At 46.1% G+C, this 16,461-nt stretch overlaps 4 protein-coding genes across 4 annotated transcripts; all 4 read left to right on the forward strand.

Annotated features, from left to right (window-relative positions):
- Nucleotides 1-4,011: 4,011 nt before the first annotated feature.
- EYB26_004564 (uncharacterized protein) lies at nucleotides 4,012-6,935 on the forward strand (the record flags this gene model as incomplete). Its single annotated transcript, XM_054263855.1, has 4 exons — nucleotides 4,012-4,534; nucleotides 4,647-6,250; nucleotides 6,303-6,383; nucleotides 6,441-6,935. 4 exons carry the CDS (start codon nucleotides 4,012-4,014, stop codon nucleotides 6,933-6,935), a joined length of 2,703 nt encoding a protein of 900 aa, XP_054119830.1.
- Nucleotides 6,936-7,634: 699 nt separating this feature from the next.
- EYB26_004565 (uncharacterized protein) lies at nucleotides 7,635-8,900 on the forward strand (the record flags this gene model as incomplete). Its single annotated transcript, XM_054263856.1, has 7 exons — nucleotides 7,635-7,669; nucleotides 7,739-7,810; nucleotides 7,874-7,960; nucleotides 8,028-8,216; nucleotides 8,280-8,593; nucleotides 8,764-8,805; nucleotides 8,857-8,900. The coding sequence occupies 7 exons, from the start codon at nucleotides 7,635-7,637 to the stop codon at nucleotides 8,898-8,900; spliced, it is 783 nt and encodes a 260-aa protein (XP_054119831.1).
- Nucleotides 8,901-12,486: 3,586 nt separating this feature from the next.
- Nucleotides 12,487-14,079, forward strand: EYB26_004566 (uncharacterized protein; the record flags this gene model as incomplete). The annotated part of the gene is made up of 2 exons (XM_054263857.1): nucleotides 12,487-13,890; nucleotides 13,948-14,079. The coding sequence occupies 2 exons, from the start codon at nucleotides 12,487-12,489 to the stop codon at nucleotides 14,077-14,079; spliced, it is 1,536 nt and encodes a 511-aa protein (XP_054119832.1).
- Nucleotides 14,080-15,157: 1,078 nt separating this feature from the next.
- On the forward strand, nucleotides 15,158-16,328 carry EYB26_004567 (uncharacterized protein; the record flags this gene model as incomplete). Its single annotated transcript, XM_054263858.1, has 6 exons — nucleotides 15,158-15,170; nucleotides 15,282-15,332; nucleotides 15,409-15,454; nucleotides 15,513-15,586; nucleotides 15,649-15,796; nucleotides 15,875-16,328. The coding sequence occupies 6 exons, from the start codon at nucleotides 15,158-15,160 to the stop codon at nucleotides 16,326-16,328; spliced, it is 786 nt and encodes a 261-aa protein (XP_054119833.1).
- Between the last annotated feature and the right edge of the window lie 133 nt (nucleotides 16,329-16,461).

A 16,461-nucleotide genomic window follows, 5' to 3' on the forward strand; every position in this document is an offset into this window, starting at 1 on the left:
GCAAGCAAACGACTGAGCTGGCTGTCAATTGTTTTTGACGGGGCCGGGTTGACCCACTCTGCACCCGGCTTGTCGGTGATTTTGAAACAGTTACAGAACTTACCACTGTTGGGATGAGACGTTTGACAGCTCAACCCTAACACTACGGAGTAAGCATGTATACAAACTAGTCACTATGTATGTATATGTAGTTAAGCGCCTACCATCAACCAACGAGCGAGCAAAGCGCGACTGAAGAAACGAATAGCGATAAATACCCCATTATATTGAAACACGATCCTACATACACATAGTACACATGCAGAGCCGTCTTTCTTTTTTTTGGAGGTTTGCTTACCCCTGTGTACTCCTCGGGTTCATCCCAGCCAATCTACCTGGAACTTAAAATGAGCCCACTATTGGGCCTGGGTATCGTATATACCTGGTACAACTACTAGCGATATCATAGCCATATCGTTATAGCGCAAACTGGGATGTGTATAAGTCGAGGACCTTTAGTATGTGGGCAGTGAACATATGATCCGTGTCTCGGACCTGGGAGTCCATGACGTCTGTGCTAACTAGTTAACTTTATAAGTGTCCATAGTTAGTAAGTTAGTCAGTTAACTAGCTAACTTAACTACTTTGATCGGGTATTTATATCATCAGGGCTTACGGTACTATGTAGTATGTAGAAGATCAATTGATGCGGCTAGTTTCAATCTGAAGTATATGCGCGGCTTGCTTCAGGCTTCAGCAGACAAGTCTTTTTCTTCGTTAACTTACATTACTGTATTTCGCGTACAGGAGAGGCCTCGTATGTGTGGTTGCCCTACGGGTACAATCGCCAATCGGGATGTCTACATCCTCTAGTATGTATGCTCTGAGGATCTAGGATTCTTCGAATCAGCTTTTTTCAAATGAGTTAGCCAATGATACTACTTGATTGAGGACATCATCATTCTTGTCCATTTTTTTTTGGCGATTAAAAGTTGTCGAATCCATGATCGTATTTGATCGGATGAACTATCGAGACGGGCTAACACGAGTCCTTATCAGCTTGTCGATTATCTGTCAATTCCCGTCAGGGTTGCTGAGTTCGACACTGCTCGTCATCAGTCGAGTAAAAATCCCGAATAATGAGCAAAATAAAGTTTACAAATAAAAGAGCTTGGAACTTCTGATATAGTCAACTTGCATACTGTTGTGCATATCAAAGCGCGTGCGACATCTCTTGTCTCGGACATGGAGCAAATCCAAAAAGCGGCCAAATATTGGCCTGCCAGCCGTTTGACAACATACCCCTGCAGGTAGCATCAACATCAACGCGCCGATTTTTTTTTTTAATACGGTATGGGATTGGTCATCTGCGCCATGATCCCTCATAACGTGCAGAAATCGGTGGTGTCTCGTAGTACAGCAGTGGACTCATTGAGTGATCATAGTAGTAAGTGGTACAAAGCAAGCAGTGGTAACGTACGTGTATACAAAAATGACAGGTATCTACGATGGGTTGGTTGTCCTTTCAGCCTGGGACGGGCGGGGGCAAGCCGCAAGCAATCCTCCACCACCATGGAGTAGTACATACAGAGTAGCGTAGTAGTACACTGTCTGCACTGCAGTGTCCACTGCTAGTGCGTACACAGTGGATGGTTGGTTGACAAAAACCCTTGAGTTCGGGAGTATGTACAGCGATATTTCGCGCACGCGCTGACTCCTCTGCCATACATTAGAGGACTTTAGATGCATGATTAGTGCCCTCCTTTTCTAATGTCGTTCTTTGCAGAGAAGGTTTGGTTGATTGCTTTGCGAGCCTTTGTGTATTAACTACCTCCAATGGAATGTATGTCCCCTGTCCGAATGCAGACAGATATCTGTTTTGGTCCGGAACATAAGCGGCAATCAAGATGTTAACAGAGGTTGTTAATATTCTCGGAGCGATCATTCGATAAAGACGTGAGTTTGAATCGGCTGAATTAGACCGTATTGACTCATGCAGCTAAGACAGACCGTCCCTTTGACAATGAATCGCGACCAGTCAATGCGTACCATCATCATCGGTTAAAGTGCAAACCGAGGCAGTAAGGCTAACGGAAGTCATTCGGAAGGACCCAAGACACGAACCGAGAATTGCTGCCAGCGACATCCAGGATGACTTGGCTTCCATGTTATCTTATCCTTATGTGCATTCATCAGTAAGAATCACAAACAGAGCGGGTGCGGCCGGTAGCTCATTAGCAAACATGGACATTGATGATGATGCCAACTCCAACAGACCCACCACACTGACAAGTCGCGGGTCTTGGTCATTCGCAAATAATTCGTTTCTTAGTCAAATCAAATAAACCATGGATGTTCCATCGGCACGAATTGGCGTGGTAGCAAACACTGAGTAATTGCAGGTATGATCGAGCTTGTTTCTCGAACCAACGTCAAAATAGATGGAAACACCCTGATCCCTGTAGGGCTGGTACGAGTACCGTCAGTATTGAGCGTAGTAAGCCAGATATCTACTGTAAGCAGAAAGTTGCAACAGTAGGATTCACCTCACAGGTGGCGAGTTTCTATGTTTCTCTGACATCCTGGCTCTTTTTTCGGACCTCAACGCCCTCTTGTCCAATCAACTGAGGAAAACCTGCCTTAGCCACCATTCTAGCCGTCTGCTTGCATGAGATAAGCATCATTGACCGGTGGAATCCATCATGTCCATTGCCCAGAAATTGTCAACGTCCATAATAGGCTGGTTGTCGTGAGCTCCTCTTTTTAATTGGATGTTAGGAGAGCAGGAAAATGATTTCTGCATGTCATGATGCGTTGACAGCAGCCATGGATGATGATCAAGATTAGCCGAATGGATTATCTCCCGCCCGTTCGTATACACGAGCAGTTACGCAATGCAACCTTTGTTTTGGCCATGGGTTCGTCGTTCTTGGAGCGGCAGTATCGTGTTGGTAATGCTCAGAATGTTGACCTCGAGGCTCGCTGAGACGCCAAGCCGAACCCATCATAAATCTTCCAGAGTTGGTCGAGCCCTGTTCTGGGGGTAGTTGAGTATCCTGACAAGCTCTAATTCAAAGATCGAAGAGGAAGGGATAATATTGTCGGAGGATAGGCTGAGACGTAGAATAAAACAGGAAAGTGCTGCCCAGGTGCCTGCCCGATGAATAATAATACCCTATGGGTTGCCTGGTCCATATGCACTCGCTCAATCTTGTTACGAGAAAAACAGGCAAGAATGAAAACAGAACGTCGGAAAGAATCAAATTATTCTTGGATTGAGACACTAGATATCTATGTCTAAGTAGGGAGGATGCTCTCATCACACCGCCATCTCATGGCATTTCGCTCCTTCATTTGAGGTGGTTGGCAGGCCGAAATCTCAGGCAGTGATCATCGGCTCCAGCCACGGCCTTCAACTGGCCGGTGTGTAGACAGAATTCCTCGGTTTGAAACAGTGCAGGAGTATGCCCACACAAAGGATAGGTTGTATAGGGATACAATCTCTGAGCTCTCTACCAAAATGACATGGAGGAAGTTCACTGCTCCAAGAATCAAAAAGCGTGAACCGTGGCCATGGGCTGGCTGAGCACACTAGTGGTTTTTAGGAATAGCGTGATCCGTTCGATCCATCCAGAGTCGGCAAGGGGAGAAACAGTAACTCCCTACACTCGTTTTCCTTCCCAGCAAAACAACAGACCGCTTCAGGGACCATCCCAACATGCAAATGCCGCTAAAGTGAGGATAAGGCATATACAGAGAGAATCTGTATTCCACAATAATAGAGAGCCCACCAGCACAGAGGAAGGAAGGGAGATATACCGCGACAAGAGATCTGGTCACCGTCGCCGATTATTTTCTGGAGGTGATCGTGGCAATTCTGGTTAGACAAAGCTTGGCACGAGGCTACAGCCAATCCCGGCTGGGGAATGGGCCGCCTGAGCCTTAGTCTTTCTTCGAGCTTTCTCCATCAAGGCTTTCTTCTCGTGATTGCCCGTTCTTGAGAGACGTTTCAGTTCAGTCGCCGTCATCGTCATGCCTTCCGGTGACGATGTAAACACCAATCTGGACTCTTCGCGAGTCGCGTCTGAGGAACTTCTGAATGGAGGCTCTCGCACTATCAAGACCGAGGCTGAAGGTGATGCGGGCGCCCTTGGTTCACCGATGAGCATGGAAATTACCGACAGGATCAAGAAGGCACCCACGCCCGCCAATGCATCTTCATCTTCATCTTCGCCATCGTCTGTTATCAAAACGCCTAGTCAGAGCCACTCACCTCTGAAAATGGAGGCTGATGGTGACGAGAAAATGAGCGATCTCAAGACTAGTAGTATTGGGGGCGAGATCACGCTCAAACAAGAGCCTGGTAAGCCACCAAAACTAGCTCGCAGCTCGTCTCAGAAGGTCATTGCCCGTCCACCTCAATTGTTCAGTCATTTACAAGACAGCGTCAATGAGGCTCGTCAAACATTTGAAGTCATCGATGATTGTATCTATGGTAGCAAGTACATGGGCCATACAGAGCACGCCATGGAATGTGACTGTTCTGAAGAATGGGGTAAGTTTAGTTTTGCAATCTGTAATCAATGTCGTTCCCAGGGAACACACTTCATATGTTTTTTTTTTGTTCTTCTTCTTCTTTAAAGTCCATTGGTACTAACTTGACATAGATGGAAAGATCAATCATGCCTGTGGAGAAGACTCAGACTGCATCAACCGAGCAACAAGAATAGAATGCTTGAATGATTGTAGCTGTGGTCAAGACTGCCAAAACCAGCGGTTCCAACGAAAAGAGTATGCAAATGTTACTGTTATCAAAACAGCCAAGAAAGGCTTTGGCCTTCGCGCAGAGTCTGATATCCAACCTCACCAATTCATCTACGAGTATATCGGCGAAGTCATCAACGAGGCCAACTTTAGGCGCCGAATGATTCAGTATGACAAGGAAGGCATCAAGCACTTCTATTTCATGTCATTAAATAAAGGTGAATTCGTCGACGCTACCAAGAAAGGCAACTTGGCACGATTTTGCAATCACTCATGTAACCCAAACTGTTACGTTGACAAATGGGTGGTGGGTGAAAAACTACGAATGGGAATTTTCGCCGAACGTTACATCCAGGCTGGAGAAGAACTTGTCTTTAATTACAATGTTGATCGATACGGCGCAGACCCTCAGCCCTGCTATTGCGGCGAACCGAATTGCTCCGGATTTATAGGTGGCAAGACGCAGACGGAGCGAGCGACGAAATTGTCAAATGCTACCATAGAAGCCCTGGGTATAGAAGACTCCGACGATTGGGATATTGCAGTCGCCAAGAAACCTCGCAAGAAGAAGACAGGAGAACCTGATGAGGAATATGTTGATAGCGTTCAACCCAAGTCTTTGGATGAGAATGGCGTTACGAAGGTCATGGCTGCCTTGATGCAGTGCACTGAGAAATGGATTGCGGTTAAACTTTTGAGTCGTATCCAACGATGTGACGATGAACGCGCTCTCAACCGCGTGGTCAAAATGCACGGCTACCGGATTCTCAACTCTCAGCTTGGAATGTGGAAAGATGATATCAATGTGGTGCTCCAAGTGCTCGACGTGTTATCAAAGCTCCCAGCCCTTACCCGAAACAAAATCATTGACTCTGGCATTGAGACCACGGTGCAGCCGTTGACTGCTTTCGAAGATGACCGTGTTGGCAAGCAAGCTTCTTCGCTTTTAGAAGTCTGGTCGAACCTAGAAGTCGGATACCGCATCCCTCGAATGAAACGTGATCCTGCGGCGTCCACGCCGCAGGTAGTCAGCCAGTTCGAGCGACGTGAGACGACAGGGAATGATAATCTCAACCGATCAAAGTCACGGTCACGATCAAGATCTCGCTCCATCGAGCCTCCCCGTGGACCTGCTGCGCAGACCCGAGGTGGGTTTGGTGGGCGACCAATTCCACATAATCGCGGGCCTCGATTTTCACGACCACCGACACTGCCGCAAGGGTGGTTTGAAAGGTCTGATGTGGATGGAAGGTCAATTTACTACACGGCCACTGGTCATACTCAATACGAGAAGCCCACGCAGCCAGCATCGGAGATTCCTGCCGTTGCTTCCTTAAAGAGAAAGCATTTCCAGGATATCATCGACACAATCATGGAGTCTCGTACGGAGACGCCTCGTGACCGCACCAGCACTCCGGGTACACCGCAGCCGCAAAAGGCAGACTCAAAGAAGGAATCTTGGAGATCTTATCCAGAGGAGAAGCAAAAGAAGATCTACGAGAACACGGTAAGCTATTTCTTCGTACTCTTCACGTTTGTCGACTAATTGTATCGGCTAGATACATCCTTATGTCAAATACGTGGTGGATAAGTTCAGGAAGAAACTGCCCAAAGAGGATTTGAAGCGATATGCTAAAGAGGTATGGAAATAATCTGCGACGAGCCGTTTCCTTTTAGCCATACTAAATTGAATCTAGGTTGCCACGAAGTTGGTTGATTCAGATTTCAAACACAGCCGGGTGGAGGACATCCTTCAAATTTCCGAGAAACAACAGCAAAAGATCAAGAAGTATTGCAAGGAATACTTCGAGAAAGCAGTAGCGAAACACAAAGCGCACGAGAAGAAGAAAGCAGAAAGAAACGGTCATCACGACAGCAACTCGAGAGACAAGGATCGTCTCAATCAATCCGCGTCTCAAACACCTCAGGGTCGAGGAGACTCAGAGTCGCCAAACGAGCGGAACGACGATCTCAATGCATCCGAGGATGGTGGCGACGAGTCCACAACCAAACGCAAAAGAGACACCAGCGATGAAGAAGAGGTCCAAAACGGACATGCATCGCCTATGAAGCGACGAAAGTCATCAACACCACCGCCGCCGTCTCAACATCATCCTCGTGACGGTCTCGACGATGAACTACAACGGTCAGGTCTTTCAGCATCACATCAGAGCATTGGGGTTGTACAATAGGGATTTTTTTTTCTTTCGATTTTTTGCTTCTATATCATCATTGTTTATTGATTTTAATGAATATTTTGGTCCTAAGGACGGGCTTCGGCATTTCTTACAATATGATATCCAGGTTCATTTCATATAGGTTAGGTAGCCGGAAGAACAGCAATCATATGGCATTTGGTATGAGCAATCTGCACAGCCACTGGAATATTGGCACTATCGTGAATAACTCGCGGCTTTGTTGAACTTTTTTGTGTATAACTATAAATTATTAACAAGCAAATGAGTCGTGCTGAGTCATTCAGCGCCTGAGGCACAGCCGTGACTCGAAATGAGTCTTCCGTCCCGTTTAGGCTTAGCGTGCCCTACAACTGCGGGGCAGGGCTCAAAAAGTGACCGCCACCAAAAGAGAAAGAGAGAAAGTAATTGCTTCAAACTTCAGAGCAACGGGGTCCTTTTTTTTAATATAAAAGGTAGATCAAAAAGCTGTTGGATCAAGCTTTTTGTATCTCAAATCACGTTCTACTCATTTCATCTTTTCTCCTTCATCTCATCCGCAACCACCTACCTCCAGCCCGTTCGTAACCGAGCCGCCAAAAAAATAGAGAAAAAGCACACAGCAAATTGCTTTGAGCTCTCGAAAGACCGGTCGTCCTCGAATCAGTCAATATTCCTCTCCTCGGTACCGCGACAGAATCCTATAGCTTAGATCAAATGGCTGTTCGCGCTCAATTTGAGAACTCCAACGAGTAAGTTTCTGTATTCCGTTATGGGGAAGAAAAACTTCACATGCTTACAAATTTCATTTTCTTTTTCAGGGTTGGTGTGTTCGCAACCTTGACGAATTCGTATGCAATTGTTGCTATCGGAGGATCAGAGAACTTTTACAGGTATTTATCTTCTTATATGTTAATGAATGGAGCGTTGGACTGACTGGTCGATGCGGGGTATAGTGTCTTTGAGGCTGAATTACAAGATGTGATTCCCATTTGCCATGCATCCATTGGTGGTACTCGCATAGTCGGTCGATTAACCGCAGGGTATGTTCTTATCAAAGCTGCTCATGCGATGACATGAAGAAGTGCAATAACTTACTGGATTTGGTAGAAACCGCAAAGGTCTTCTCGTGCCCACATCCACAACAGATCAAGAACTACAACATTTGCGAAACTCGATTCCAGAATCGGTAAAAGTACAGAGAGTGGAAGAGAGGCTGTCTGCGTTGGGAAATGTGATATGTTGCAATGATCATGTTGCGCTTATACACCCTGATCTTGAGCGGGAAACGGAGGAGATGTGAGTATCCTACACCCTAACGTAAAATTGCATTGAAAAAAAAAATATTAATTGTGGAAATAGAATCGCCGACGTCCTCGGTGTCGAAGTATTCCGACAGACCGTCGCAGACAACGTCCTTACCGGCTCATACATGGCTCTCTCCAACCAAGGCGGAATCGTGCATCCCAAAACCTCTATTCGAGACCAAGACGAGCTTTCATCGCTCCTCCAAGTACCTCTCGTAGCCGGCAGTGTGAACCGCGGTAGCTCCGTGGTCGGGGCCGGTATGGTGGTGAACGACTGGCTTGCAGTGACGGGTCTGGATACCACGGCCACAGAGCTCAGTGTTATGGAGAGTGTGTTCCGACTTGGTGAGATGGGTGCCAAGGGATTGGGTATGGGCAATACGAATAAAGAGAGCATTGTGGAGAGTTTCTATTAGGTCATGGTCATGTTATCTGGTGCCGGTTGTTTTTGTTAAGGGTCACGTGTGATGAATCTGAGATGATCATGGAATGATATAGTTGATATGAAATCATACATGATTCGACCGATGACTGTCAAGGTTTGAAGATTGATTTGGCGTATGGAGTAGCATCAAAAAAAGGTACGTAACTTATCTGATTGGGAAGCGTCCCGGATATTTACCCGGCTACAGGTCACGCAGCACATGATATCAGAGAACACGCGAGCTCTGTATGATACCAGCTTAGTACAGAATAACCTTTGCTACCTAGATACCTATTATCTCACATGTAGCCAGATACATGTACGACGCCTTGTATGTGTTTCATACAAGGTCAACGGTTGCATCACCACACCAAAAAAGAAGAAAGCGAATATCATCGGAATCGGTCTCGTCTTAGGAACTACATCCAATATTGCGTACCTATACGTAGTACATAGCTATCACGCAATCTACGTTCATCCACAAGTCACCCAACGATCAAACGTATCTAGCACCCTTCCCCACTAGTACCTACGCACTACATAACTTGGTGGACGTATATAGCATAACATGATGAAATGACACGACGACTCAACCCCGCAATGTACACAAATCAAAAAAAAAAAAAAAAAACACCCAAATCTCGAGCGAAGCGATCCCCCCAAGTCCCGAGATCAAAGCAAACTTGCTAGACACAATGTATAACGTACTTGTTTGAGTCATACAAACTCCACCGTGGTCAAGAAAAGAAGCCAAAGGGGTCAAGTTCGTAGACAAATCGTCGCTTGGCATGAAATGAAGCACCTATGACCATGTTGTAAAACGTGTAAACAAATGTCTTTTCATGCAGGTGTCGCGAAACGGAAAAAGCAAAACATGAAGATTAGTTGGAAGTGGTTTATATATTATATATGCCAAAAGAAACGAAAGAAAAAAAATGAGTGGATGAGATTAAATGTCTCATAGTATGTATGTAACTAATTAAGTAGTAGCCAAAACATGCTACTATGTAGTATGTACTGCGAAGAGGAAGCTGAAGGCGGGGTTCCATGTTCGTATGTAATTGCCTTCTTTTAGATATGTTAGATTGTAGGGAGAAATGCAGCTTGACCGCATCGAGTTTGGCTGTTCGAGGGTGTCTATGTACGGAGTGTTAGCTATGCTGCTGAATTGTCGGTCAAGGGCAGGCTAATGTGGCTGCCCTGGTCTGTCTCTCCACCTCCATGCTCACAGCAGGTTTGATAACAACGGTATTTATTACTCCCTATGGTTGAGTGGGTTGCATGAAAGTGGTTCCCCAGTGCGACGTATTCTTTGGATATACTTCTGTTAACTACAACAAAGAACATTGAAAATTGTCATTCTTCATCCGATAGACACCGCAATTAGGTATTCGTACATTTCCTTTTCCAACAGATGGTGGAACTACCCTGACCCGAGCACCCAATGTGAGAGGCACAGAATAAGCTAGAACAAAAAGCCACGGTCAGATTTAAAAGCGCACGGCTTAGAGGGATAGCAGCTATGACATGAGACTACGTATAACCCCAACCAATAGCAAATCACAGACGACGAACTAGGGCCGTCTCTAAAGCTAACCTGGCATGGCATCAGCTTTCGTACTTTGTCCTAGCTAGTTAACTAACATAGAGTATTGTAGCTGGGATTACATAGTATAACTAACTACGTACGTAGTTAACCAGTTATAGTCGGGAAGGTTTATATGCAGGACATGCATATGCAGCTAAATAATGGCCTTCTTCCTAGTAGCATGCTGTGTCACCTTGTGCTTGCTCAAGTTGTTGTCCGATACTGACCTAGCTGACTAGCTTGGGGGTATGAGTTAGCTACTACATAGTAACAATCGAATGGAATGAGGTCATGATATGCACAGCCTCAATGAGAGGAAAAGTGCTGATTGATTAGAATTATATCTCTCGTAGTTTTTGTGTGTCTTGGTACTGCAATGTGGCTTGCAGGATAGCTACATCCAGATCTCGTATCTAGCCATTATCTGGTATCTAAGCGCAGAAGAGTTGAAGAAGTGAATACAGATGATGATGATGATGATGATGATGATGCTGATTGATAAGCATCCGTAATCTATTTCGACGCAATTCGGGCTGAGGCCGGTCAGGGACCGTTTCTTACAAATACATCGGACAATAGTTACCTCGGACCCTACCCGACAGAATCTGCCAGATGGTTGTCCTACTATTGTACAAAGGCGAGATGACATTGTAGAGCCACAAATAATGCGACAATCCGTTCGTCGTCTGCTTATCAATAAATAGATCAATGAATTGGCAGCGTCAGACGGCGAATTGCCCATTGTTAGTTACCATTGTTAGCTGAATGTTAAATGTGACCCCGTTGGTACTACCGACGTTACCGCCGTTACATGGCTCCGGTAATGTACAGCCCGGCAAGATTGTGGCACAGCCGCCGAATCAGGCTCAGCCTTTTGTATACGGCTGTACGTAACTTTACACGGCTTGGCCAACTGCACTGTCTGCAAACTTCCTATTCAAGTAAACCCCCTCGCCTTTCAGTAATGCCCGTAGTAATTACGCGGTAATGGGCCTGTTGCCGAGCCGAAAGCGCTTAGCTAGTTCCGTTACCTAACTGCCTCACTTTCCACCGCGTCCGTCTTTTTCCAGTTTTCCCACCACCATACAGAATAACGTTCGTTTCCCTGGGGCAAACCCATACTGGTTATGGGTTGATTGGTAAGGCAACGAAAAAGAAAAATACAGAACGTTCCCACAACCGACAATTGTGAGCCAAAATAAAATGGACCTATTTAAGAAATTACGAGAGAAGATGTGCGTCTCCTCTCTAACCTGACTGACCAGTGGCCTATAGCCATAGTTTTGGCTGGTCCATATAATCTCAAGAAAGAATTCTTTCATACTCCATATTTTTCTCCTCTTTTAACAGTCAAGTTCCTACTCTTCCCCAGTTATGACTTCTTCCTTCTTTTTGCTGGCAGAGTAATATTGCTTATTAACCTTGGCCTACCGGATTTCGTCTCTTTCCTTTTCCCTTTCCCTTCCTCGGTCTTCCTCCCTAGGCGTGTCTCACTCCTCTTTTGATACTGCTTACTCTCTCTTTGGGTCTTCTCTGATCCTATTTGTACCCTTCTCTGACCTCTTCCTGGTGGGGTTTGTTCTGATCTGTGATTTGTGTGTCGTGTGTCTCCCTAGTACTATATCCCGAAGCCCTTTTGCCCCCTCGGAGACCTCCTAGGCTCCTACCAATAATACCCACACACCACAGAAACAAAATCTTCCCTCTGCACAAACAAGACAAATTCAAAATCCAACCACTCTACTACTCTTTGTCCGTTTGGTTGTGGCCCATTCGGAAATAATTAACAAGTACCTTTTTTTCGCCTACAGCAAAAGATAAATCAAAATTTGCAATCAATTACGTACTGGACGGAGAGACATCAAGTCAATTGAATTGAATCAACGCCATTTCCGATCATCAGCTTCTGCCCGCCTGGAATCTCCTCGGTTTCGTCACCTTTTTCCCTTCCCTTCCGTGACTACCCACCACCACCCTACCCTGTACAGACGGATACTCGCCGCTCGCCGCTGTAGTCATCAGGTCATCTATCTTCAATACAAGAATTTGATACGACAACTTTGCTACACTTTTTTTTTTTCCTATTTTTTTTTATCAGACTCGCGACATTTTAATCTCTATTTCTGCTTCCCTTTCTTTTGTTCTCGTTACAGCGGTGGCAACTTCTCTCTTCGCTTTCTGGTTTCCAATTTGTCATCCTTCTACAACTGCGTGGAAGGCGCCGTCGTGTGCGACATCACCGGCACTCACATGACTCCTCCAGCCGTTTCTCCAGCTCCCTCGTCGACGATATCTTCAGCGGCCCCCTCCATCGCCTCGACAGATCGCAATGATGCGGATCACCCGGTAACCCGGGCTCTGGACGACATGCGACTGCCCGCACCGTCATCCGGTGAAGTTATTCAAACACCCCAACAAGCCAAGTTAGCAAAACCATCCATGGCCCATCGCATAACCCGTATGTTCAGCGACCGGAAGACGGCAAACCCAAGATCAGAAACCGAAAGCCCCAGGGATGCTGGATCGGAGTCGAGTTTCGATGGCGCAAAACCGTCTGCGAATGGCACGCTTCGGTCGGTTCCTCAACCTCTGACTACGCAGCCGACATCACAGAGTGAGAGGCCTGCCGATGGTTCTGTGAAACCGAAGGGTTCGAAAGAGAAGGATCTACCTGTCCACAAGCGTTTTGAGATTTTGCCCGATGGAACACATATACACCATCTCAAGGGAACGAAACGACAAGAAAAGTTAAGTGGCCTCCTACGCGATATGTTGGGAGGCGGCAAGAAGAAAGAAGACCATGCCGACGATCAGCAATTATCATTGGTATCTAGCTGGATCGACCAGTTGAAAAATGAACGCGACAAACTTGCACAGGATAAAAAGGGCGGGCCAAACGCGACGGCCACCTTGGTCGATAAGTACGGAAAATGTCAGGAGATTGTTGGTCGGGGTGCTTTCGGTATAGTTCGTATCTCTCACAAGGTCGACCCCAAGGATTCCAAAATGGAGCAGTTGTATGCTGTCAAAGAGTTTCGACGTCGGCCGCAGGAGACATCCAAGAAATACCAAAAACGACTTACATCGGAGTTTTGCATATCATCGTCCCTGCGCCATCCAAATGTGATACACACCCTAGATCTTTTACAGGATGCGAAAGGAGACTACTGTGAAGTGATGGAATACTGTGCGGGCGGTGATCTTTATACTTTGGTCTTGGCAGCAGGAAAACTCGAGGTTACCGAAGCAGACTGTTTCTTCAAACAGTTGATGCGTGGTGTTGAATATATGCATGAGATGGGCGTTGCACATCGTGACTTGAAACCCGAAAATCTTCTCCTTACCACTCACGGAGCTTTGAAGATTACTGACTTTGGTAATGGTGAATGTTTCCGCATGGCCTGGGAGACACAGCCGCACATGACTGCTGGTCTTTGTGGGTCTGCACCTTATATCGCGCCCGAAGAGTATACAGACAAGGAGTTTGATCCTCGGGCTGTCGATCTCTGGGCCACCGGAGTGATTTACATGGCTATGAGAACGGGTCGACATCTATGGCGGGTTGCGCGCAAGGATGAGGATGAATTTTATGAAAGGTACCTTGAGGGTCGTCGAGATGAGGATGGCTACGCGCCGATTGAAACCTTGCACCGAGTATGTATCCTCCGTCCATTACCTATTCTTTGCTTGTAGCTAACATTCTACCCGCAGGCCCGGTGTCGCAACGTCATCTATTCGATACTTGATCCCAACCCCGGCCGACGAATAACTGCATCGCAGGTGCTCAAGTCGGAATGGGTTCGTGAGATCAAGCTGTGCAAGGCGGGCGAAGAAGGCTACTGATACCTCTTCATCTTCCCTTGACAAACGAACAAAAAAAACCATTTATGCATTCTTACGACAGCAATAACGACGACACTAGTATCATTTTATTTTATTTTCCTTTCTATCATACCATTTGACTTTATTGTTGGTGGGAGGCCAGTATTTGTGATATATCGAGGGTTCTGGATCCCAGTACAAAACCCAGACACTAGACTGGAGGTCTTTTCACTTGCAAGCACGCATTACTTTATGACCCATTTCTTGAACCCTTTGTTTCCGGTTCTCGTGTGTGTATTTTACTTTAGGCGAACCGAGCTTATTGATTTCTTTTCTTCTTTCATCCTTCTCATTTTTGCATGCTAGTCCTACCTGGGTAGGACCTCGTGCATAGTTTCTGTTCTACTGACTTGATTCTCTTAGCGATGGACGACATTCTTCTGGAGAAGGGTTCGATTCTTGTTTATAGTTTTGTTATTCCCCTTTGCCTTTCCGCACTATACATACATACTACAACCATTTTCATGATGACCGGTCCGGACCACCTTATGACGGCGTTTGATGAAGCGAGTTGCATTACATTTCGTCACGATGCACATGTTCTGTTTTGTTGTTGATACAATGTAATTTTACCAAGCTATGATGACTCTGTTAGTTAATCAAGTTACAATGAATGAATGAATGAACTATTTAATACGTAGTATGCTTATGCATCGATCTAGAAGAGATCTTTTCCGGACTAACTTACCATAGTACATAATAGTATACGGGCAGATGACGTAGACCCTCCCTCATCAGCCACTAAGAAGCGTAATAAATTACAATACGCAATACATCGGCTGCGCCACGAAGGCAGCCCCCATCGTCACTTTCACGGCCTTGGGCAGTACTACATACGTAGAGACCTGGACGAGCAACAAACTTGTTTGCCTTCAATCAAACCAGCATTGAATTTGCATACAACCTTTACGCTCCTTTCGCTTCTCGTTCTGTGTTAACGGACATTGCATTTTACTCTTCTTCGACTTGATACTTTTAATATCGTTTGCGAATTCGAACTTCCGTTGATAATCGGTTTCCGACGCCGCCCGCCGTCGTCATGTCGTGGTCAGGTCAGTCGTTCTCGCGTGCTTAGTTTTTTCTTTCGGACACGCCTGGAATATGATCTTGAAGAATGATTATCAGCAAGGGAATTACTTTACTAACGGTATAGCTGTGAACAGGATTCAAGAAAAATGTCAACCGCGCTACGACGCAGGTCATGATGAAGACTGGTTCGTTGACTCCCCCCCATTGTGACCTTCTTTTTTTTTGGGTCATGAGCGCTAACTGATTACTCGTTGGAAATAGGCCATGTCGAGAAAACGAATGATCGCGATTATGAGATTGAAGAGAGGTGATTACACTGATCCTGGATTGATTTGCGGGGCAAAGTCTGACGGAATTGTGTGTAGACGGTATCGAACAATGGAGACGGCGGTCAATCGCTTGCAGAAGGAGGCGAAGGGGTATCTTGATTCATTACGAGGTATTGCAATTTGCTTGCTATTGGTTTATTGGTTTGACCAAGATGCTAATGGGGGGTGATAGCAATGACTGCATCACAAATGCGAATCGCGGAGACGATCGACGCTTTCTACGGAGATGCCGGAACAAGAGACGGCGTGAGCCGAAGTTACAAACAGGCTGTCGAGGATCTGGATGCGGAGACCATCAAAGCTTTGGACGGACCGTATCGGTACGTTTCGCTCCCACCCCCCCCCCCCTCCCCAAAAGGATTGGCGAAAAGAGAATAAGGGAAGGCTGATTGAAACAGAACAACCGTCCTCGAACCCATCTCCCGCTTCTGCGCCTACTTCCCCGACATCAACGAATGCATCAAGAAACGCAACAACAAACTCCTCGACTACGACTCGATGCGCGCCAAAGTCAAGAAACTCGTCGAAAAACCAGACAAGGACGCCACAAAACTGCCCCGCGCCGAACGCGAAACGGAGATGGCTAAACAGGCATACGAACAACTCAATGAACAATTATTTACCGAGCTGCCACAGTTAATCGACTTGCGTGTGCCGTATCTGGATCCCAGTTTTGAGGCCCTGGTCAAGATTCAACTTAGGTTTTGCGCGGAGGCGTATTCACGTATGGCGCAGGTGCAGCAGTATCTTGACGCGGATACGAGGGATCAATATGCAAATGGCGATTTGGACAATCGGGTTGAGCAGGTGTTGCAGGAGATTCGGGATCTGAGTATTGCAGGTACTGTTTAATTTTGGTGCAAAAAAGACGGAACAGATGGTTTATAATTTTTCTGTCTATATGAATTATGTGAAGTGGCTTATGATAGTAATTAGGGGGTGAATACATATTCCTGGGAATCATCTATATCTAATATACACGCTA

Source organism: Talaromyces marneffei, chromosome 3, assembly GCF_009556855.1.
Source record: "Talaromyces marneffei chromosome 3, complete sequence".
NCBI classification, from domain to species: Eukaryota; Fungi; Ascomycota; class Eurotiomycetes; order Eurotiales; family Trichocomaceae; genus Talaromyces; species Talaromyces marneffei.